The 25796-nt window shown below is 40.6% G+C and overlaps 1 protein-coding gene across 12 annotated transcripts in view; it reads left to right on the plus strand.

The window, feature by feature from the left end:
• The window catches only part of PTPRF (protein tyrosine phosphatase receptor type F), a 478221-nt gene that overhangs the window by 241451 nt on the left and 210974 nt on the right, over positions 1 to 25796 (plus strand). For all 12 annotated transcript variants that reach the window (XM_079980220.1, XM_079980216.1, XM_079980222.1 and 9 more), the window contains exons 4-5: positions 5720 to 5865; positions 6979 to 7120. In XM_079980220.1, coding sequence (XP_079836346.1) covers positions 5720 to 5865; positions 6979 to 7120 — 288 coding nt within the window. The remainder of the gene's footprint in view (positions 1 to 5719; positions 5866 to 6978; positions 7121 to 25796) is intronic.

A 25796-nucleotide genomic window follows, 5' to 3' on the forward strand; every position in this document is an offset into this window, starting at 1 on the left:
ATCTCTCACATATATGTTTATGGTGTCTGAATTGATGACTGGCTAGGAACAAGACCTTGGGGTTCTGGTGGGTAGCTCAGTGAAGATGTTGACCCAGTGTATGTCAACTGTGAAAAAGGCAAATTCCATGCTAGGGATCATTAGGAAAGGGATTGGAAATAAAAACTGCCAATATCAAAATGCTATTATACAAATCTATGGTGCAACCACACTTGGAATACTGTGTATGGTTCTGGTCACATCTCCTCAGAAAGGATATTTTAGAGCTGGACAAGGTTCAGAAAGGGCACCCAGAATGATCAAGGAGTTGGAGCAACTCTTCTATGAGTTGGGGCTTTTTAGTCCAGAGAAAATGTGAGTATGAGTAGATGTGATGGTGCATGGCATGGAAAAAGTGGATAGAGAGAAGTTTTAGAACCAGTGGACATCAAACGAAGCTGAAGGTTGGAAGATTCAGGACAGATGAAATAAATTACTTATTTGCACTGTGCATGGTTAAACTAGACAACATGTTGTGCTGGCCACTAACTTGGATGGTTTTGAAAAAGAATGAGACAAACATATGGAGGAAAAAGTTATCAGTAGCCATAATGACTATGCTCTGCCTCCACCATCTGAGTCAGTATGCCTCTAGATACCAGTTGCTGGGAATTGCAGGTGGGTAGAGCACCATTGAACTTAGGTTCTGTTTCCTGGCATCCCATGAGCATCTTGCTGCTCACTGTGAGAACAGAATGCTAAACTAGATGGGCTTTTGGCAGTACTCTGCTTAAGTTCTTATGGCATATAGTGTCTCATGTGCAATGATTGGCTGAGATAAATTAAATTGGAGTGGTTTAATGTAAGTCTTCTTAGCAATTGTGTTGCTTGCAGTGGCAAGAGTTAAGATGTGTGGCAAGAGTTCCAGATGTGTGGCTGGTGTTTCCACTGTGTTTTGTAGGCCATGACCCACTCACTGAAGTGGAAAACATTTCCTTACCCAGGGAAGTGTGTCCTTATTGCTTAATGTATGCAGCATGGCATGCATACTATTGACAAGTGAAATATAAATATTAAATGTTCAGATGAACCATTGGTTTGCTTCCTACAATGAATTTTAGATAACAGTGTCCAATTTTAAGCTTACCTTTTAATTCTGTAAAATGCTTATGTGAAAAAAGCTGCATATGGGAAAGACAATTTCAGGGTCTTTTATATCCTTGGAGTCTGCTTTGTGATTTCCTACTGTTGTATTTAAATCATTCCTCTCTGCTATTCCACCCTCTGGTTGCCCAAATTGTATACAAAAGCGTAAACCAAACAAAACTATTTTTGGCAGTTGATCTTGGAGACCTCAAACTAAGGAATCTCTTACGTCACCACTCAAGGATATATTTTGCATGCCAGAAATCATTGGTGTATATAATAGCTACAATACATATAATTTAAGAACTGAATCCTTATTTTAAAATAATGCCTAGGGAGTTTTCTGTGTTGTGGGAAGCCTGGAGCTTAGGAAGGTAGGCCTCTGGTACATTCAATTAGCTTGATTGGCAGAGTTGCTGTGGATGAAAAAAGGGCAAGATTTAGCAACAGCATCATTTGGGATGAGTCAGATTGCAGAAGGTTGTTGGCCTCAGGCAGTAACCGTACCTTGTAACATTATATATTCTGTGTAATCAGCATTATTCCACACCCCATGACAAAGCAGAGACTCTTAACTGTAGTCATGAGCACCTTAGTTTAGCATTTTACCTATCCAGGCACCATCTGCCGCTGGGAACAGGTAGACTTGACTTCTTCACTTTTGTATTCCCTATATTTATTTAGTGTAAAATGAGTTTCTTTGAACATAAAGAAGCTAGAAATTTTATGATAAAGATTTTCCTGAACATGTTTGAACATTTAGAGCATATGGAATTCATAAATTCACTAAATGTAAGTTACATTGCATATAAACTTCTAGAAACAGAGAATTATAGAGTTGGAAGGAACCATAACAGTCATCTAGTTCAACCCCCTGCATTGCAGAAATCACTTTCCCAACTTGAAGCTTGGACACAAAACCCTGAGATTAAGAGTCTCATGCTCTACCAACTGAGCTACATGTACCCTAGGAATTAAAGGAAGCTTAAGGTATTCAGGTTCTGAGGCATGTGAGGCCTTATAGGTCAACACAAGCACTTCGATTTGGGCCTGGAAACTAATTGGCAGCCAGTGTAGTCTGGTCAGGATTGATGTTATATACTCAAACTGTCTTGTTCTGGTGAGCAGTCTGGCCGTTGAATTTTGCACCAGCTGAAGTTTCGGAACTGTCTTCAGAAGTGGCCCTATGTATAATGCATTGCAGTAATCCAGCCTAGAGGTTACCAGAGCATAGGTCACATATGTTAGGCTATCCCTGCTCAGATAGGGGCATAGCTGAACCACCAGCCAAAGATGAGAAGGTGCAGTCTCTCTGTCTTACCTGGATTGAGCTTCAGTTTATTGGCTCTCATCCAGTCCATTACTGAGGCAAGACATCAGTCTAGCACATCCACTGCCAAGCCTGTAGATGTAAAGGAGAAACAGAGTTGTGTGTCATGAGCATACTACTCACAACACACTCCAAAACTCCAGGTGACTCCACTCAGCAGCTTCATATACAGTGGTACCTCTGGTTACGAACTTAATTTGTTCTGGAGGTCTGTTCTTAACCTGAGGTGCCACTATAGCTAATGGGGCTTCCCACTGCCGCTGTGCTGCCGCTGCACGATTTCTGTTTTCATCCTGAGGTAAAGTTCTTAACCCGAAGTACTACTTCCGGGTTAGCAGAGTCTGTAACCCGAGGTGTTTGTAACCTGAGGTGTTTGTAACCCGAGGTACCACTGTAGATAGGGGATAGAACTGAGCCCTGAGGGATTCCACATTGAAGGCTCCTTGGTGCTGAAAAACACTCCCCAAGCATCACCTGCTGAAGACCATGATCCAAGTAGAACCGGAACCACTACAAAGCTGTGCTGCCCACCGCCACATCAGATAACATCTCCAGGAGGATACAGTGGTTGATGGCATCGAAAGCTGCAAAGAAGTCAAGGAAGGAAGATTAAAAGGGACATATTGCCCCTGTTTCCCCCCCAACAGAGGTCATCATATAAGGCAACCAGGGCCATTTCTGTACAAAAGCCAGATTGAAACTCCAATTGAAATGGATCTAGAAATGAGATTTGTCGGGCATGACTTGTTTTTGAAAAAACCCATGCTGGGTTTTAGTAATCGCAGCTTCCTTTTCTAAGTGCTCACAGACCGACTCCAGTTTGCAAGGACCTCACCTATTCTCTAAGAATTCTCAAAGATTATAGACAGAGGCTCTGAGATCACATCCACTAGCTCCTTTAGTAAGCTTGGGTGTGGCTCATCAGGCCCTGGAGATTTGAATTTGTTTAAATAAGCTAGGTGTTCCATTATCACCTCTTTTCCTGTCTTGGGCTAGAGCTCCCTCCTTGCATTATTTATTCTGTTATCACCACATTGGGCCCTGCTTTCCTTTTGGGTGCAGACAGAGGCAAAGTAGGTTAAGCCAGGCATCCCCAAACTCGGCCCTCCAGATGTTTTGGGACTACAATTCCCATCATCCCTGACCACTGGTCCTGTTAGCTAGGGATGATGGGAGTTGTGGTCCCAAAACATCTGGAGGGCCAACTGTGTTAAGCAGTTCCACCTTCTCTCTGTCTGCCTGTAGCATTTCTCCATCTTCCTCAGCTCATTCAAACTTTCTCCCTGCAACTGTCTGCTACTTGTTTGTACTCTTCTTTCATGATTTTCCATTTCTTATACTGTACATGCCCTTCTTAAATATCAGCTCATCTGTAAGCTCCTTATGCAAGTACACAGGTTTATTTAGATGCCTTTCACTTTTCTTTCTTAGTGGAATTGTCTGCATTTGTGCTTTCGATATTTCACTTTATTTATGAAGAGATTTATAAACCACTTTTCAGGACACATTGTTCACAATGAGCTAACATGTCCAACAATACACTCATCCCTTTTAAGAGAAAAGGCATGATGTCTGATCCAAATTTATGCTAGTTCCTCAGCATCACAAAATAAATAACATAAAATAGCAAGTCATATGCAGAAGTCCAATACCTAACAAAACAGCTGAGCAGATTGCATTGCAAAATGGTCAGTTACACTGCAATCAAAATTAGCATGAACCTTATTAGCCTTTTGCTGAGGGAGATTATAGAGGGGAAGAAATACAGATATTTGTAAATAAAACTGAGCAGAAATTGATGTGAATTTTGGTAAGTAAATATGTGAAATCGATGTAAGTTAAGCAATCATGGCTAATGATTGATTTTAATCTCAGGCTGTTGCTTGTGACACTGAAGCTGTATGTTTTGAGCTATCAATTTTCTGCATCTCAGAAATAGTTTCTCTGTGCTTACCCTGTACCTCCTCCTATTAGGCCCCCAAAAATATTTCTTCATCATTCCAAATATATTTAATCATTTTCATAGAAGTAATTGTGTTCATCAATACCTTCACAAATTGAGAGTGTTGTTCACTGGTGTAAATTTAAATGACCTAATTACACTACTCAGGAACGTTCTCCTCTTTGCTCTATGGTACATAGAAGGAGCATAAATAAGGTATTTATAGCTTTCTTCGAAAAACGTATAGCATGATGGTCTCAGTTCTTCTGATTTTCTAGTAGCTCTTTATGTAATTTTCATAATAATATCCTTTGGGCAAATAGTGACCAGGATTGCTTTTATTGTTGCATTAAAGTAAATGTTGTTTTTCTGATCTTTTAGAAAATATTAATAATTGCTAAGCTCAGAATGGGGGTTAGATCTCATAGCTTTCAGCGGCTTCTGAATACATTTCTTGAAACTTTTGTTTAGCATTGATGGAAACACCAGTTGATCAGACATTTCATTTCTTCTCCAGTTCCAGAGGAGACTGCAGGGTCTGCAACTCAGATAATGCCCACCTTTCACCTTAACACTTGACTGAAAAAGGCAATCCCACTCCGCGATTTTAACAGCATGTAATTATTGGGAATTGGCATTGCCAGGAGTTTGTTTTTTAACATCTCAGTGTGCATTAAAAAACAAAAACGAAACAAAATGAAAAACCAGTAACAGCAGGTGTGCATTGAGCTCTGTCATAACGGAGCAAGCAAAGCAGAGTAAGCCTTCCAGAAATCCCTTTGTGCTCCATTGTGAGAGAGATTGTAAGGCCACCCAAGCTGTTTCAACCATTGTTTTATATTATAAAACAATGTTTTTGTTCTATCCAATAGCTGATTAACTCCATCTGCAGGTGGATTATATACTCCCAGAACTCAAGATGCTTTCAGTGATAACTAAATTTGGACATGGTGGTTCTGATACTCTCACATTTTTCCAGCCCGATCATAATGAAATCCTGTACTTAATTTTTTGTTGTTGTTGTTGTTTAAACAGTGTTTGCCAGTGCCTGCCCACATGGGCTATTTTAAACTGGAAATTCGCTTATTACCGGAGTGTGAAGAATTAGCAGCTAAACAGTTATTCCTAAACAGTCTTCATAATGTTTTTAAAATTGGTTGTATTTTTTTGTTCACCAGTGTATCCATTGTTTCTAGGTGTGGTGTCATTTCATTAGTCTTGAGCTAGGCGCACAAGATAGACATAGTCAGATTGCTGTAATATTCATTATCTTTAATTCAGACCCCAGGCACATTTCACCATTCAGTATATTTGTCTTGCAGGTAAGCCAAACTTCATGAAAACTCCTGAGGATCAGATTGGGATATCTGGAGGTGTGGCCTCCTTTGTATGCCAAGCAGTAGGAGAGCCAAAGCCACGTATCACATGGATGAAGAAAGGAAAGAAAGTTAGCTCCCAACGATTTGAGGTACGCACAGAATATATTTTTTTCCAATAGTTTTGTGGGCGTTTCCATATGTTGGGTGGCATTAAAATATAACAAATATGTGAATTGGAAATAAATATTTCCTCTTTGATATACATTACCTGGAATATGGCATTTCTGATTCTCCAAATTTCCAGACTTGGACTACTGAGGGAATTATTCATTCCACGTGGATAAGTATTGGTTAACTCTCCTCTGAGAGGTAAAATAATAAGATTCTCCTAGTATAGCTTCCTTCTGTAATCACTATATTTTCTTGGTGATATTATTTCATCTCATTTTGCTTTGTTTGTAAATTGGAATTAGATGAGTATGAAGTTAATTAAGTTCAGTGTCTATTCATTTGCAGTCCTTGCCATTGAGGGACAATTTACGGGTTATATGATAAACACATTTCTCTATGAGAGGGTTAAAGAAATTTCTTTGATTTCATGAATGGTTAATGACCCAGTTCATGCGTCATAGCCAAACCATGGTTTGCCTATTTGTACTATGCCTCATGCTCTCCCAGTCCCTCTTTCTCTCTCTTCCAGTTCACTTAGTCACTTCCTAGTTTGAGCAAAAAGTAGTTTGCTGTGATATTCAAATTCAGCAAACTGTGGTTGCCTACAAACAAGAATCTTCAACCATTACTTACTTTGTACTTCCAGTTTGAATACTTAAAGGAATGGAATGATGAGAGGAGCACATGAGCAGAGGAAAAAGGGGAAATGGGCAGCACAGAAACTTGAGTCATGGTGTTAATGGCCAAACTCTGTATCATGGCAAAAAGACAGAGTTTCTTTTCGTTTCAGAAAGTTAATCATGCTTAATGCTAAATAGGGTTCATTATTAATAAAGGTAGACAACTAAGGTATGGTTTCCAAACCATAATTTACAACAACATCTTGTTGGTTTAAATCTTCGTTAAGGAAGGACTGTACAGATGGAATCATTCACCATGGTAAACAAGGTTGCAGGAATTTGCCCCAGAGAGTGGAGGGGCTGGTCCCTGTCCCTTTCCTGATTCCTCAGTCATGGTTTAAAAGGAAATGGTATGTTGTGTGTCCACCAGTAATAAAATGGGTAATACAATTTCCCATCTTTTGAAAAAAGGTTATTGAATTTGATGATGGGTCTGGATCAGTTCTACGTATTCAACCGCTGCGTGTCCTTCGGGATGAAGCAATATATGAGTGCATGGCTACCAACAGTGTTGGGGAGATAAATACCAGTGCCAAACTGACAGTGTTAGAAGGTAAGTGGAAGCTCTGTTATGACTGAGCTGTATATACCACAGCCTGTTGCATATAAGCTGAACTGTTTGTTCACATTGGAAAGCCTATGCTGCTGGTTATGCTTGCTTTTTCTGCATCTATCTATCTATATATTATTAAAAGGGTAAACAGATAGATCACTGTGTACAATTCCCATATAATTTATTGTTTTCATTATTATTATTTCTAAATATGTTTATTGTGATGAACATTCACTGAGGCTCTCGAGGGATAAAGCAAGGAGGTATTAACTGAAACACCCAGCAACACCTATGGACACAGAACTGCTTCAGACAAAGAACTTGCACAGTTACCCTACCTTCAAAGTTGTCAGCAAACAGTTCCAGCAGAAAACAGTATACAGGCATTATCCTCCACCTCCAGAGTTGGAGATGAATAGAAGGGAAAACTAACTTCAATAACATGCCTACTTTCTCTCCTTCACCCTGATCTTTTAAACTGCGAGGGAGAGGTTCTCCTTTAAAGAATCAGGGAGCAGGATTAGGTTTTGGTCAACAGGGTTATAATTTTCTCTCTACCACCCTTTATTGTCACAGAATACAGTGGGATTGGCTAATAATCAGCCTAGAATTTGTTCACCACTCCTAGACTACAGGGTAACAAGCAGAAAGCTGTCTTCTTCTGAGTTAAATTGCAATGGACAAGTCCCTTTTTGAATTGAAGCCATTGGTTGGCAGGGGGGTGAGTGGGTAGAATTGTTCTTGGAGAAGGCATTCCCAGAGAGACTGGATCTATCACCTATAGGATCCTTTGAACTTGCGCGATCCAAATTTTCATATCAAGTGGGTTGGAAGAATACTTCGTAATGGAACCCATAGGTCATAAACTGCCTTGTTGTGCAAGGGGCGGGGAACAAGGCTAAAATTTGATGCCCCCCCCCAAGACCTTGTGCTGCCTTCCCAAAGCTGGGTAAGTGAGGCAATGGGCTTTGGGAAGGAGATGTGAAGCTCTGTCAGGGTCCTGGAGCCCCCTCTCTCCATGTGTTCTGGAATGCCGATCTGGCTGTGAATTCAAATTTCAGGCCGAGGTTCTGGATCCAACAAGTTATCTACTGTATGTGTTGAAGAAAACTTCCATGTCCAGAATTCCTTATTTATATTGGATAAGGAAGAATTGTTTGGGGAGTGGAGAGGAAAGAAAGAAAATGAGGGGAAATACTTTTCCCTCTGTCCTACTTCCCTACTTCCATTTTAAAATGTTTTTTTAAAGCAACAACAACAACAACAACAACACACAACTACTCCCCCCCCAATAGTGTGTATCTTTCTAATAACTTCATAGATGGGCCATGGATGCCTGAATGTGCTGCATTCTCTAAATGCAATTTAAATTTGCCCTAATTGACTAAAATGGAAAATCTGTTTTCAAACGAAAGGATTAAGCAGATTTATTGGTGTATATAAATTATTTACTGATGATATCTTCCAGTGAGGAAGGCTTAGGTTGCTTAGATGAATTAAGCAAAATGTTTCACTGCTGCTTTCCCCCCACCTTTCCCCAGTTTGTTGCTGTGCTGAAACATATGTGTTGGTGATAGCACTATAGTATTTCATTTATTTACAGCAGTACAATAGAAGTCTCCTTATAACTGGATGCTTAAGGATAGATCACGTGGAATCAAATAATTTACAAAAATCCTTTGTTACTCGAGTATCAGGTCTTTCAGATTCTACTAAATATATTTTGAAGAACTGGAAAGGCTTAACTTTAGCTTGAAAAGATACTGAAAAATTGGAACATAGACAGATAACAGTTGGCAGCAGTCTACTCTCCAATGGCTTTTCCTTCACTTAATCTGCTTCTGCAACTTGCTAGTCTTCAAAGGCACAGTGAGTTTCTGTTTACCACCACCAATGCTACTGAAAGACCAGTAGGAGACTTGCAGACCAGTTTAAAAGGTTTAGCAGGCCACTGGTTCCCTACCCTTGGTATAAAGCAATTGGTTTCACAGCAAGGATTTATTTCCAGGCAAATCTTTTTCCAGTCTGTACTTCACTGGGATTACGTGGCAGAATGTTATGTGGCCTTCACTTTCTTCAGGAGCAAATCTTTGTACAAGTGATTGCCAAGTTATATGGGACATATTATTAAAGTCTTCTCTGTTAAAGTTGGACGAGCATTGTTTTTATTCTGTTCTTCCCAAGTGAATATGTCCAGGAGGGATGCATACTTTGTATGAAGGAAATTAGAAGAGATATGGGGCTTGTTACTAGGGGTCCCTATAGAACCCTTATAAGCTTAAGCAGTTTGCATGTGGGCTTGGACAAGTAGGGTGATGTTTAAGAAACTGAATGGTCTTTTAAGACTACATTATCAGCTGCAGTGTAATTGATTTGGGAATGCCTCTTGGTAGATTATCATAAGAAAACTGGCAATTCTATTGGGCTTATGACAGTTTTTCCGTTTTAAAAAAATGCATCTTGGTTGTGGAAACTCTAGGCAAGGATTAAAAAAAACCCACTTCATTGTTGGTCCATCACTTACCCATGCCAGGGTTGCCACTTCTGATAGTGGGATTTGAAATAATATTTGGATAGTAGAAATGGTCCTAGTATTTTTATTTTCCTTCAAGAAATCTCTAGCTTTTGGCAAAAGTCTTTTCAGGCACATTACCATAAATTTATGTGGCAAAAAATTCCCCAAACACTTCATAAATAATTAAAGTCATATATTCACAACCAGTCAAATCAATGCTTAGTTGGCTTCCGTGGTGTAATTTCAGCTGGCCTTGATCTAGGTTTTTGTCATGAATTGTGGTGGTCTTTCTGCTTGCTAGCATATTCCATTTGGTACATTATTAAGAAGCAAACTGGAGCCAAGAATCTAACATACGCAAGCATTTTGTAGCAACTACTTCTTTGCGCTGTCCTTCATTCTCCACTTCCATCTCTCTAACTTCAGATCCTGTTGGGGAACAGAGTTGCATACACTTAGTGTAATTGAAAATTATTTCTTCTGTTGATAGTGGAAGAGGTAGGCATGCAAACAACCTCTCCCTCTCTTTTTCTCTTGGGCAGCTGATAAGCTGAATAATGTATGAGTCATATTGAGCATTTCTGTCTTTTTCAATTATGACCTGCAGCAGCGCAGAATTTCTCTTGCATGCCTAGCAAAAGAAGGGTTTGAGCAAAGTGAACAGGAAGGGACCAGAATCAATAAACTGACACACACACACTCACAAGGAAAGCTTCAGGGAGAGTTAGTGGGCACTGGGTGTCACAAATTAATAAATATGTGATTGAGCTGTAGGACTGGAGGATTACACCTTGCATTACAGAGCCTTTTAAATAGGAGGATTGTGCAGAATGTAAGGAGGGAATAATGTTGCAGCATTTCCAACACTGCACCAAACCGAGTGACTCGTTATATCCTACTTTTTAGCAAAACACAGAAGCTAAAACACAGATTGGTGCCCCCTGCCCTTCTGCATAATCCACATTCTCTCTGTTTTTGTTTTATCCTGGGATGGGAACCAATAGTAACCCTGGCAAGAAAATGACTCTTTCCCTAGGCTTTGGAATTTGTACATTTCTTTTATGATCTAGATTTCTTCTAAGCATATTAGTATTGATGAATAAAAACTTCAGCAATTTGAATTTGATGTGGGTAGCCTTTACAGTAGTCTCAAGCACATTGTGTCACGTCAAACGCAACATACTTCTTGTTTCAAGCTATTTTAATGAGAGTTAAAATATTTCATTTTTTTTAATCTGTGCATTTGCATATGTGCATAGCTGCCTTGAGCCTTGGCTCCATAATTCTGTATGGGCAGAGCAATAGCTCCTCCATTAATTTGCTCAAATGGGTTTATGAATACCAGTCCCTTTGTTAAAGTGTGAGTCATAATGATCTTGAAACCTGACTTGGAATGGCTTGGATTCTAGGTAGCACTGCCATTATATTTTGTCTAGTTGGACAATGAGGGTTTTGTATTGCTTTTAGATGTTTTTAGGTTGTTGTACACTGTTTCACAAGGGGGTGGTATATGGATATTTTTACAAACAAAAATGTAAATAAATAAACTGCAGGCTGAAAGTATAGCAGAATAAACCAGGTTTAGGCTTCGAATCTATCAAGGGTATAGTTTAGGGATAAAAAAAGAGAGAGCACCTTTGTCTTTCCAAAGCTCACTGATTACTGAACCATATCATGAGTTTAATTTCTATCACCATCTGTTGGCTTCATCCCAGTTCCTGGAGTTACCCAGTTTGAAATGCAGTAAATGATAAACATTTGACAGTTACAAATTATTTCTGTAGAGAACTAGACCTCCAAAGGCCTGAGACAATATGTCCTTGTAAATGCTCATCTAATACTAGGTTCACTGTTTCAACGGTAAACAAAAGTTAGCTGTGTTTAATCCTTATTTACGCTTAGTTAGTTACAAAAGAATCAGCAAGAACAAGGCAGTTTGGCTCATGTTTCTCTCATTTTCTTTTATATGTTACTGCCAAGAAAGGAGCCTTTGTTATAAAATCAGAGTAATTAAGGGAAGAGAGGTTATATTTTAATACGATCTCTAAGTAAAAACTAGCAAATTAGCATTATGTGTCACTTTAAAATGGAGAGAAATGCCACATTCTATACCAGAGAGAGTGTTGATTTATTCTTTGGCTTGGACTGTTAATTCATCCACATATAACAGAGGTCACCAACTTTTGGGGCTTGTGGGTATATTTGAACATAAACTTGTGAGCACCACCACAATGTATATTACAATATTTACAGGTTTAGCCTAGAAATCCAATGAGTATCACCTACTAGATTTTTATAAGCTTCACATTTTATATTTCTGTAGATTATAAGGATTCACCTAGTCACTTTTCAACATGAACACAAATTCCCTCAGAAAAAGTAATGCTTCAAGTGGCCCTTAAATATGGTATATTTTGGGTTCAATTGATATATTGGCACTTGCTAATGAGCCTGATATTTTGTATTTCATGTGTTTTATTCTAAATAACATGAATGAAGGAATGACAATTAAGGAGCTCCAACACAGGTGGGCAACTCAGAAACCATGTGTGTGTTTCACTAGCTTTGCAAAACAGTAACTTCATTGGTGTGATGTACTAAAAACAGTAACAACCCTCTTCAGGCTATCAAGCCCAATGGTGTTTACCTCTGATTAGACCTGCATAGGATTGAGAATTCTAATCTTTATTTTGGATTAGTTCATCCTGAACAGTTTTGTTTCAAGGCTCATCCCCTCATCAGCTCTTGACTGAAGACATCTGAGGGAATACATCCCCTGACAGAGAAAAGGTAGCCTCTAAGGTTGGGATGCGGGTGGCGCTGTGGGTAAAACCTCAGTGCCTAGGACTTGCCGATCGCATGGTCGGCGGTTCGAATCCCCGCAGCGGGGTGAGCTCCCGTTTTTCGGTCCCAGCTCCTGCCCACCTAGCAGTTCGAAAGCACCCTTAAGTGCAAGTAGATAAATAGGTACCGCTTTATAGCGGGAAGGTAAACGGCGTTTCCGTGTGCTGTGCTGGTGCTGGCTCGCCAGAGCAGCTTCGTCACGCTGGCCCCATGACCCGGAAGTGTCTCCGGACAGCGCTGGCCCCCGGCCTCTTAACTGAGATGGGCGCACAACCCTTGAGTCGGACACGACTGGCCCGTACGGGTAGGGGTACCTTTACCTAAGGTTGCAATGTCTACTCAGAAGTAAGTCTCATTGGATTTAGTGGTGCTTACTACTCACCCACCAGCTCAGGTAGTGCTAGTTAATTGTAGCAGCACCCTCATGCCACCCCATTCCCTCTAATTAAATACCCTGATTAAAAATGGGTATCAGAAGAAGGCAGGATTCCAGCTGCTACTCTCTGCAAGTAAGCAGTTACAGCCAGACTAGTGGAAGTGTGTATGAGAGTGTGTACGTGTGATGGATGGAAATGCAGAGCAATCCTCTGTAGGCATACTCAGAAATAAGTTTCATGGATCGGTGTGTGTGCGCGCGCATGTGCAGGGGAAGTGGGGGGCCAAATCAACAACTAGAGAACTGGGCTCAGAAAATCCTGTTGGAATCCTTACCGAAATGACTTGGACCCAGGTATCTGAAGGAATGCCTCTGCCTGTATCAGACTGTTCTGGTTCTTAGATCTAGGGATGATGTATGTGACCAGCACAGTGTGTGAAGGCCAGAGTAAGAGTCAGAGCTGGGGCCGAGCCAGGAGGATATGAGCCGGGAGTTCTAGAGCAGGGGTAAGGAGACTAGAGCCACCAAAAGGAAACTCTTAACTCAGCAGAAGTCCCAAGGACACTGAAAAACTTACATCACTGCCAGATCATCTTCTACCTAGTTCTCTGCTCGGTCATTGCTTACAGCTGGACCTTTCTAAGTATCTATGGCAATAGAGCTGCATTGTTAGTCAAAAGGCAATCCTCTTGCAACTCTGGGCTTCCCACCAGACCTGCTGCCACCTTCACTCCTGGGACCTGGGAGATGCTTTTATGACTGACATTTTGAGTGATCCATTTTCTCTGATCTTAACTGTACTGGAATTGTTTGCATTTTACTTATATTGTGATTCGTTCTGGGAGGCTAATATGGTGAGGCTGAGCTAAAAATATATTTAAAGAACCCTTCCAGACAGCACAGGGAGGAAAGGGTAACCCCTCCCCTTTCTGTATTCCAATTTAGAGCTGGTTGCGAAGTTTGCTGCACATCCAGCCCTGAATTATTTGGTAGAAAGTGGGGAGGAAGGGTCACCTCTCTAAACTACATTGCTCAGTTTTGGAAACAGTCTTATAGCAGTCACAAGGTAGGTTATTCCCTCTCTGTGTTGCTTAAGTTGGAGGCCACCTCTGATGTTCTCCTCCTTGCCACAGTTTGCTTTGAAGGAGAAAGCAGGCTGAGCCTAAGAGTTGGCAGAGAGGCAGATGCAGCTGCTAAGTGAAGGAGGGCTTTCTCACTCATACTTTACCTGCAGTACTGGTGGATTTCAGTCAGGTATTTCCTTCCGTCCTTCAAGCCAAAACAAAAGCACACTATTATTATTGATTGACCGCTTCTTGATTTCAGCCTGCGGCACAGGCTGTACAAAGCGAAAGGCTTGTTGCAATGTTTACCAGAAGTGATTACAATACTCCAGCAGCTGGTTTCAATACAGTGAACCCTGTTGCATGTCTCTGGCCCTAATTCTTCTTGCTACTGGCTTGATTTGTGGAATGCATTATTGTATTGTTCAGACATATGACTTGTAGCAATTGTGAAAGCTCTTACCTCTTCCCTAATTTTTGTGGGGGCAGCATCGCTTTGAAAGTTCATGTTAAAAAGGAACTAAGTACATGGGTGCAGCTGCCCTCCCCCCTAAATCAAGTAAGTAAATAAAAAGACTTAAATAAAAGTAGAAATTGTTGAAAGATTTTGACAGATTTTTCTGAGCACTTGAGGTCAAAAGAAAGTAATTTAAAACAACTGTTGTTGAGACATTTCGTTCCAAATCTGCTAGACAGAGCCGGACAGAGAATGATGACAGGTGGGTGTCCTGTCCAATCCCTCAACATAAATCCTGGCTACACACATGACTAAGTAGCTGTACTTCATCCTGACCCAAAGGGAACTAGTTCCAGTTTGTTCTTTGACAGAATGAGCTTAATTCTGTTCAAGTGCATCCAACTGAACATGTGTCTCTGCCCCCGCATAAAAATCCATCCTCGGTATATTTTTGCAGCTTTAACTTGTAAAGAACACTACAGTTTTTAATTAGGCAGGTTACAGTACAATCCTAACCATGTCTACTTAGAAGTAAATTCCATGGAATTTGGTGAGACTTACTCCCAGGTAAAAAAGGGGGTACTAGTAGTTAATAGCTACCCACCTGATCTTATGTGCCATGTTAGCATCTCTCATAAGTTTCCCGCCTCAGTGCCAGAGGAACGTAGTGCCAAGATGCCTTGAAATGAGGGCGATCAGCTGCCCTGTTCTCTGTCAGTGTTAGTGATGGGGCAATCGGATGCCCTGTTTTCCCTCAGTGTGAGGGAAGTCTGCAGTGTTATCCTCTGCCTGCCCTGGTCTCCCTCAGCTTGAGGGAAGGCAGCTCAGATCAGCAGTGTTATTGGCTGAGATCTGCTCTGCTCTCCCTTGTGTGAGGAGCCATATATTTCTGCATATTGCCAGGTTTAAATCGTTATTGCAGTGTGATTTCAAAACTGATTTCAGCCAATATATTTTAAAATCTCACAGCGCTAAAACAGACCATAAAATTTGTGATAGTACCATGCAAAAATGACAAAGATTTAGTTGAGGGGGAGGCAAGGGATGGGCCGTGGACCCCCTGGGAATCAAATAGAAAAATTCCCCCGCCTCTTTTGTTAAAAGAAAATATCTAAACTGCTTTAGTCTAATGATATGGCAGTTTCTCCCCAATGCAAATTAGGCTATGCAGACTACTAGCTGCCTGGAGTAACTGTTCCTAATTATCTAAAATCTAAAGTAGCTGTCTTTGGCAGCAAAGCCATCTCACCCATGCAGTGTCTTGCTTCACATAAGATTGAACAGATGCAGGAAAATAAAAATAAAAAAAATCCAGAGAGCCAAAGCAAGATTAAGAACCACAGCTTATAATGCAAAAATCTAAACCTGTTATCAGTAATTTACAAAATGGTAAGTGACACACAATTGAGCCAAACAAATTTAATAAAACATACTTGAGAATCAGACTTGGAAACAGTAATTGAAGAAGCAGATTGGCAGAGCCTGTGGGCTAAAAACAACACTGAAATCACTATCCACTCTTAAGCTCAAGCTCTTACATAGGTGGCAGTAACACCTCTGAGGTGCAGCTACCTCAATAAAACCATCTTTGCTCTTTGTTGGAGAGGGTATAAGGATATCAGAGCAGCTATTCATATATGGTGGGCATGCAATAAACTGCAACCATTTTGGAAGAATGTTGTTGATGAAATAAGCTTGATTGCAAACCAAAATATTAATTGCATCCCAACCTTAGGTCTGCTAACAATTTTTAAAGATGATAATGTTAATTTGATATATAAAACACCTTCCTTTTATTAACCGCTAGACAATTCATTGCTCAAAGTCAGAAGTCCCTAAAATTTTATCACAGCTGAAACAAAAAGTACGGAGATTGGCACTCTCTGAAAAAGTTACTGAAGAGGCCTAGGCATTAGCCACAAAAGGATGAGATGATAACTTGATAGTGACATGGCACACTTTTATTACACATGCAACAGACTATCACTCACAATGGCACCCACTGGGCTCGCACCTCATACTTTGGAACAATTGTTTTCCCACAAGGGACCTGAAATTGCAGAGTGGGGGATGGGAATTGTGTTATGTTGGTTGGAAGGATTGCTATTTCATGTTATTTTGAAAAATCCATATTTTTTAAAACAACAACAACAAAAAACCCACAGCATATCTTAAAAGGTCTCCCTGGGGTGCACATTACACAAATGGGAAGACAAAAATGAAGAAACCTCACTCATAGCAAACTGCCATATTTCACATGGTGGGGCACTTGAAGAAGGGCCCCAGACAATGATCTCAAGGCACATGAAGGAGACAATCCTTCAGGTAGCAAGTTCCCAAATCATGAAGGTTTTTAAAGGTCCAAAATGGCAACTTGAATTAAAATCCAGAAATGAACTTTTCAGTCACCATCACCCATTGTCAGTTGCCACTGTCAGAGGTATTCTGACAGCAAACTATAACCTCAGTTAGACATACATTAACAGAAATCAACTATCCTTAATTTAATTGTAAATAAGAGTTCTAAAGTACTTTGGTTCTAAAGAAATGGATGGTGGTTTTTCCATTTTGAAAAGTCTCTTCTTGAACATCTTTCTAGCATTTCATGCTAAATATGCTGAAAATTTCCCTGGAAATTGGGGGATTAATTTCCCATAGACTTTCCCATAGTACATAGACTAGTTTATGAATTAAACAAGCTAGGAATACAAATATATTTTTTTTCCTGATTAGACTTCAGAAGGTCAAGAATGGGGATGTTATTTAAATGGATGTTCAGGGGTTGGGTGACTTAATTTGGATAACTTGGTATTTTGTATTAGCAAGGCTCAGACTGGACTTCAACTGGGGTAACTTTTTTTTTTAAAAAAAACATTAAGTATATGCCTCATGAAAAGAACATTAAAATCTCACATTCTACTTTCTGAATTCTTTAATTATCCCAGCAACCACTCTCCCAAAGAGATTGTAAGCTGCAGATAGTTCCTTAGCAAAATTCACAGCCTCATGATAAATTTATGTGAATGACTGCTTGGTAGTTTTTATGGACACTTCTTGCCAGCTCAGTTTTATTTTTGTATTAGAAGTCCAGAGTAAGTATTTAATCGCCCTTTGTCCCAGGGAATAGGATCTCTGTGTTAAGGAAACTTACCATGGCAGTATATGATCCGTGTCACCCACCCTCCACCCCCCATCTTCCAGCTCCTTGATGAGCTGGGTTAGTCTTTTGCCATGGAAAACTACACAGTACTGTATTCATCTGTCATGCTAATCCTTCCCTCTGTGGCTTCAATCCCTTTATCACATTGGGCCAGCTGGATTGAAATCTCTCCAAGTTCTTGCTTAGCAAGCTCAGTGGAGAAGCCCCAGTTTTGATATCAAGTAGTAACAGCATTCTCACTTGCTAGTAGCTATTTCTAGCAGTGCTGCCACTCTGTGGATCAGCATAACAATGCAGTTTGCAGAGTGGTAGAGCTACATTCACACTTCGGAAAGCATAACACATTTAATAACTGGCAGTATGGCTGACACATTACTAACTGAAGTGACTTCTGTCCTGGTGGAATTTCCTCCATGTTAAAGATAGTCCTTGTTTTATTTTACGAAGCCAAAATGTCATATTATATTTCACATGGTCAGAATAACTTTCACACCACTTTGTTCCCAGCAGAAGAACTATTATTGTGAATTCTACAAAGAAATAAAGTTATGAGAGCATATTGCTTTCACCAAGTGGTTTATTTATGCTGGAGAAGTCTGGAGATCTGGTGAACACAGGCAGGCTTACCTGTGCCTATGAACAAACCTTTGTAGGATGTGTCGTGTCCCCCCTCCCCCGCCTCGCCCCAGTTTAGAGCTCTTCTTTAGCATGAACTCTTTATATTGCTAGAAATCAATAGTGGAGGGAAGAGACAAATCAGGAGGTGAGCATAATCTCTTGAATTTCAAGGTAGAATATGTTTAAACAGCAATTTAAAAAGAAAAATGGCATTATAGTCATTGCATAGGAACTACATGATTATTCCAGCTTTTTGAAGCTAAACTGTATACTGAAAAGATGTTAAGTCAGTGATGGGCACATATATAGCATGTTGATTTACCAAATTAGAAAAAGTCAGGTCTCCATGTTGAAAATAGAAGTTCTGAGCTCTCTGACTGAAGACACAAGCTAGTCTGACAAAGGACCAGTATGATATCTGCAATTAATGTTGGTCTATTTGCATTCCCTACAGCGGGGGAGGGGGGGTCCTCCACATGCTGTTGGACTACAGATCCCATTGTCCCTGGTCATTGGCATGTGGCTGGGCCTGATGTAATGGTCATCCACAACACCTGGAAGGCACCATGTTGTCTATCCCTGCTATTCAATATCCTGGGGAGTGGACAGGAGTTGTTAAATTACTTTACTATTTATTTATCAGGAGATGCTACATGCCAAGAAATGTAGATTATAGAAGACTTTAGTCTTTCGCCTGGCGAGCATAGGATAGGAGATGAGCTCTGCTCATGCTAGAAGCCTCTAATATCACTCATTCTCTCTCACACAGTTCAAATTTCAAGGTAGCAAAATGATCGCCTCATGTTGGGCACACCAACTTGTCATATGCATGCTCTGCCAAACCTAGGCATCTAACCTGCACACTATAAGGGAATATAGAAACAGAAAGAAGAACTGGGAACACTAAAAGTCAAAGATTGTGTGAGTCCTTAGTACCCAATCACCAGTCTTGGTTAGAAAGGGCAAGAAGTTACTTTACTTTAGGTGGAAGTGCAAGTAAAGCACTCGAACATCCTTCCTTTGAGGGCAAACCTCACATGGCTGTTAAAGAGCAGTCATCTGATTCCCTGCTTGCAATCAAACACGGCATAATCCAGGAACAGTTTTACTGTGTGATCTGCCATTTAGGCAAGCTGGGCCTCAGAGGCAGCTGTTACAAGCAAGCAGGAAGAAAGACAACAAAGATGGTATGTAAAGAATAAATCAAATTATTAGGCACAGGGTAATTGTATTCTAGGTCTGTGGTTGTAGCCTCAGTAGGGTAAAGGTAGGCTAAAAAAGAGATCAGGAGAAAGGCAATATATGCCAGTTATGGAGTGACTGAGTGAAAAAAATTATATATTGGTGATTCACAACTAATTTCATACTGGAAATGCAACCCCAAAGTTGTCTGTGCCCAAGCCAGCTCAGCAAGAACAAACATACCAGATGGTGTTCTATGCTTTCCAAGCAATGCATTGAGGGCCCTGTCTCCTGGCAGCGCAGCAGGAAATAAAGAGAACCTTTCTTATGTAAAACTTGATAATTGGCATCCAGGACAAAGCTTGCCAACTCCCCTGAACTTATTAAACAGCATGTATTAAATCAAAGGACTGTAGAGCAGGATCTTGTAAAACTCATATTCTGAACACTCACCCACCCCATTAAAGAAGACATATATCTGCATACATATGCATACCAACATTACCAAATACCGCATTTTTCCGTGGATAACACATCCCCATGTATAAGACGCCCCCTGTTTTTGGGGACTCCAAATTAAGAAAATGGGGAGAGATTGTTGAGCCTTTTTTAGGGGGGTTGCTAAAAATTGGTCAGCCGCCTGACCAACGCTGCCACTCTCACACGTCCCCAAGGCAACCTACAGACTGTCCCCTCACTGGCACAAGCTGCCAATTGCCCGCCCAATTGCCGCAGCAACAGTCAGTCAAACCCAGCCCTAGACGCAGCCACCAATACCACACCCAATAGCCCCTGACAATCTACAGGAGATTGTATGGGTGTTGTCTTACATTTAGCTGCAGAGAAGTCAATAGAGCAAATTACAAGCAACCATGCAAGTACTACTATTAATGACCTGCCAGCGGCCATCTTACACTTTAGTCCCAAGAATGTTGTAACACAGGATACATTTGATTGACTACCTGATAGTATGTTCTTACTACCAGTGAGACAAGGACTGTCAGGAACCACTATTAAAAGTGCTTCTAGTAACTAGTGGTGCTTGGTTGTGTATAAATTTCTGATAGAGAAGTCGCAGAAAACTCCTTTTAAAAATAAGGATTCAAGCACCTGAGCAATCAGAATGGGAAACTGAGTGCAGCCTTGTAAATCCCATGACAGAATACATCTAAACAGTAGTTTAAAAGGAAGAATTAATATAGTACTTGCATAGAAAATGAAGAATGCATCAAAACGAATGTCCCAGCTTTACAGCTAAAACTATAGTTTTTAGAGATGGTTAACTGTAAACATAAGCACAGTTACTTTAATGGTGTTTATAACTACTGTCAGAAAAACTCTTTGAGCATAAGGCCTTAATGTATCTGCAGTTTATATGCCACTTGAAAATGGCTTCACAGGCATAGATAGCTTTACAGAATTACTACAATGTGTAACTTGCAAGTGCAATTTTTTCTGAACTTCAAAAACAGAATGAAGTACCTAGAACCACAGACACAACTCTGAATTTCAAACCAATTTTTTTTTAATTGAAAAACACATGTTGATTTGAAGCAAATTAGAAAATCCATCTATAACTATACCTTTAATTAGGGAAATATTGGATAAAAGGCTAAGTTATCACAGGCTTGTTAAGAATTGCACAAGATTGTGTCTTAGCACCTTGAAAAAGGCAGATTAGCTTCAAAAGTAAGTGGTATAAAGTCTGTTTATAAAGAAACCCCATTCATATCCAACCAATTAAAATTTACTTCTCAATCGCAGTCATTGCAGCCTAGCACAAAAGACAGAGCACCCAGACTCTGATGAGTTTTAGTGAAACAGAATCACAGGTTTATAGGGAACCTTTTTTTATTGTTGGATTATTATTAAACTTATATACGACAAGCTGACGTGCAAACCAGGTCATTGTTTTGCAGCTTTTAGAAAATAAAACCAAAAGCTGGATTACAGCAGTAAACTGTACCTCAGGTTACAGACGCTTCAGGTTACATACGCTTCAGGTTACAGACTCTGCTAATCCAGAAATAGTGCTTCAGGTTAAGAACATTTGCTTCAGGATGAGAACAGAAATGGTGCAGCAGCAGCAGCAGCAGCAGGAGGCCCCATTAGCTAAAGTGGTTCTTCAGGTTAAGAACAGTTTCAGGTTAAATACAGACCTCTGGAACGAATTAAGTACTTAACCCGAGGTACCACTGTATTTGAATATGAGATGTTCAGCTTTCATGTAATAGGAGTCTGTTGTCTTCTTTGTAATATTATGTCTAAAAACATGTAGAGTTTGAAAACGTCTTGCATGTCTTCTGAAAGACAAGGAAATCATGTAAGATGGTGTTTCCTATCGGGGGCCATATGGCCCCTGGAGAGCCCCAGGATATTCTAAGGGGGGCACATGTGAAAATTACATCAATCGGGGGCTACAGCATGAGGCTAGGGGGCCACAGAGGAAAGTGAGAAGAAAAGAAAATCTTTTTAAAAAAATCCTGATTGGCTGCCTATCTGCTTGGTCAATCACAAGCAGGTAAGGGGGCAGCCCACCAGGGGGTGGCCTAGCGTGCTTTTTTGCCATGTTCCTAGTTTGTTTCCAGCAATCGCTGAGGCTCCCATTTTGACCACTGCTTGTAGCTGCTGCCAGTGCTGGACCAGGTGGCAGCCTGGGCCTGACGCCGCAAGGCGTGGGGTGCAGTCCACCAAAGCATCTAGCAAATTGGCGCCTTTGGGTATTGCCAAGGGACGCAGGGCCCATTGGCAGCATCGGCCTGTCTCTGCAAGGCACGTGGCAAAATCCACCCCAGCGCCTAAGCAAGCTGGGTTGTCTGGTGGTATTGACTTGCATCTAGTAAATAACTAAGTGTCTACTCAGAATAAAGCAGCACTGAGTTCAGTGGACCTTACTTCCAGGTAAAGGTGTGGGGGGGCTATAGTATTTTATCTAGGCAGCCAGGGCTCCTCCAGATGCCAAGCTCTTTTTGCACCAGGTCGGTGAGGACCACTTGCTTTTAAAAAAATATTCCCCATATATACATAAATTCTATTTTCCAGGGACAGTCACAGATTTGCAGAAGTCATCCCAGTTTCTGATTTCATCCCAGAATGCCCCGCTTTTCCTTAGAATGTCCCTATTTTCACCAGAGAAATGTAGGAGATTATGGTAGGATGTCTCTATTTTCATATGAGAAATGTTGAAGGAATTATCCGACCCCCCCCCCCAACCATCTGAAGGCAGCCCTGTACAGGGAAGATTTTTAAATGTTTAATGTTTTATTATGTTTTTATATATGTTGAAAGCCGCACAGAGTGGCTGGAGCAAGCCAATCAGAAGGGTGGGGTATAAATGGTCAAATTATTATTGTGAAATAGGACGCCCCTATTTTCATCGGAGAAATGTTGGAGGGTACGCTTTTGGACTGTTATCTGTAGGTTTCCCCCTCTATGTCAAATAACTGGGGTCAAATAAGTGTTGTTTACTTTTCATAATACATGAAAGGTGGATCTCCCTTGGTAGGTTCTGGACTCTCCTTCCTTGGAAGTTTCTAAGCAAAGGTTAGATGGCCATCTGTCATGGATGCTTTAACTGAGTTTCCTGCATTGCAGGGGGTTGCACCAGAATTATGACCCTTGGGGTCCCTTCCAGCTCATTATGTTCCTATCATTTTATGTATTTGTATTTTGTATAAATTATAAATATTATATAGTAGAAATGATGGGGAATCGGTAATCCTCTGGATTTGTTTGACTCTAACAACCAGAACTGCTGGCAATGAATATCTGTTGCATCTTTTTTTCCAAAGTAGGCCTTCCAAATTTATAGAATCATAGAGCTGGAAGGGACCACAATGGTCATCTAGTCCAACCCCCTCATGATTTATCTTTCTGCCCAATGTGGTGCTTGAATTAAGATTCTCACACTCTATCAGCTGAGCTTTTTGTTAGATTTTGATTTCTGTGATCATTGTTGTTCTCTGAACCAACATTAATTTGTGTACTACATTGTAAAGTTGTAGTTTCTGAGCATTCTTGTGGTACTTCAGTGCAGGATTCAAAACTCCCATTGTTCTAGGCACGTTTTTTGACAGGGAATTTCATTAGCACGAGCAGTTTTTGAGCTCTGGGCACAGTACTGCGCCTACGTTTTCAGATTAAAACTGCACAGTGGAAGGAAACGAGGACCTTTTTCTGCCTCCCCACTTCCAGCCGCTCTCTGAAGATCAGAGAAGAGACCCTCTTAAGAATATTAGGGGGGTGGGGGGCAGGGGAAACATAGCTATGTTTTTTGCAGTCTTCAGATGAGGACTAGACCATGCAAAAAATGAACATAAGATTTTAGCTGCAGGTCATTCATTTCCAGCTTTGTATTCTTGTTTTAAAAAAGCGTGCCTAGACATTCCGTTGTTGCACCCATAACCTAAGTTTAAGGTGTCATTTAGCTCCTAGCTTTCATATCTCAGTTTCTAACACTGCTTCAGTGAGTTTCCTTTGTCTAGGGCTAGGCAATGTATTATGTTGCCCTGGGGTACATGTCTGTGGCAAAATCTCCAGCAATAATGCATGAAATCCTTGTTTATTACATTTCTCAGAGACTTATACTCAAATTGTCTCTCAAGGTGACTTACAATGTAATCATGCCATGCCATGCCATGGGGTAAGAGTTTGTGTATGCCAACTCCCCCATGGTACTGAGGTCCATTGAGAGAGAGGCTTAAAATGTGGCTCCTCCACATTTAAGAACTTGTGCACCTTATAGCTAGAGAGTGGGGGATATACTATGGGGTTGCTGATGGCCATAGCAACTGTAACTGTGAAGCTCAGCCCCCAAATGCTCAATTAAGCATGCCACTAAATCAGCTGAGAGTACCTCTGTGTTTAGTGAGGGGGGTAGTCATGTGAAAATTATCTTTATAGCCTTTCTGAAAGGCAATGTCTTGTATTTGCTCCTGTCAAGTCCTTGAGCTGGCTGTGATCTCCCCGAGTTCTCAAATGCCAACAAATTGGGATGGGGGGGTGCGTGCATGCGCGTGCGCAAATTCCTTTACTATTCCAGACATGAATTCTGTTGACTGAAAATGTTTTATTTGACCCGTTCCTTCCCTATTGAGTAGTAGTCCAGTTATATATGAAAGAGCAGCATTTTCTGATTAGATATGCTGAACCATTTACAGCATCTGATGGATGAGAGGAATTCATCGGGCTGGTATGGAATTTCCTTCCCATAATGCAGTTTGTATCCTTTATGTGCTTGTCATGCTGCTGCAGACATTGTCGCTGATCAAAGGAGTAGTGTCATGATTTGCATGCAGTAAAACTGAACAACCCCCTCCCCTTTACCTTCACTCTGTGCCATTCAGGAGGAGACAAGAGGAGAAGGCAGCAGGAGGAGCAGTGTCTTTGCTAATTAGACACTAAAAGTGATGGAAGCTTTTTTAAAGCAGCACTTTTGCCCCAGGCATGAATTTACTAACTTTAGTTTGTTGTTAGGTTTGGTTCATTGATCTTGTCACAATTGATGATTCATTAAGTTGTGACTCGTGTAGAAATTACAATGTGCAGATGAATCGGAAGGACACGTCTGAGCACTCTCAAAGTGTTAATTATTTAGGAAGGGCTCTTGGTAGCAGGCATGTGCTGCACTCCAAGTGCCAATTGCCATTTTAGAGCCTCAGCTCATAGACTGCGGGTGGCAGAAATACAGCCCTTTAAATTCATGTTGCTCAGACGGGTCAGTTTTTAAATATCTCTTCAATTAATGCAGTGTAGTTCAGAAAGAGGTGGGGTTTTGCTGCACAAGGAATCTTTTGCCTAAGCCCAGAAGGCTTTTAATACCCAGAGCATTATGGGCATTAATAATCCCACCATAATCACAGTGAAGTTAAATATTTCTTTTTATGATTTTATTCTCCGAGCTAGGTTTGGTACTAGCCATTCTTTCACTGCAAGTGCTAAGAATTCTAGCATAAAGATGTTTCAGATATTTTGAGAGAGAGAAAGGTTGCCTACAGACTGAAATAGATGGATTCCCTACACTTGAGTTTTGTCTAGTTTATTTAGGAGGCAAGTAGAGTTCTGAGAATGCTCCTCTCCTCTGTAATATTTTTAAGAACTGGGGATTCTTAGAGGGTTCCCAAGTGTCTCTATGGCCCACTTTCAGAATCGCTATCACAAATTTATTTATTTGTATTTATTACTTGCCTTTCACCATATAGTCCCAGAGCAGATTGCAACATAAAAAATATAGCGTTAAAATCAAAAACAATTTACAATCAGAAGAATTCCATGTTATATTTTATGTCACATTGCTTCTAGATATTATGCACTGTGAATCTTTTGTAAGATCCCGGAAGTAATTGTGCAGGTTTTCAGTTCGTTGGTATTCTGGATTCTATAGGCTGAGTCCTTTAAAAGAGGCACACATGTTCCACTCGGTCTCTTTTAAAAGACTCACCCTGTAAAACTGTCACTGCTT

The sequence above is a fragment of the Podarcis cretensis genome, assembly GCF_951804945.1.
Source record: "Podarcis cretensis genome assembly, chromosome: 6".
Taxonomy (NCBI): domain Eukaryota; kingdom Metazoa; phylum Chordata; class Lepidosauria; order Squamata; family Lacertidae; genus Podarcis; species Podarcis cretensis.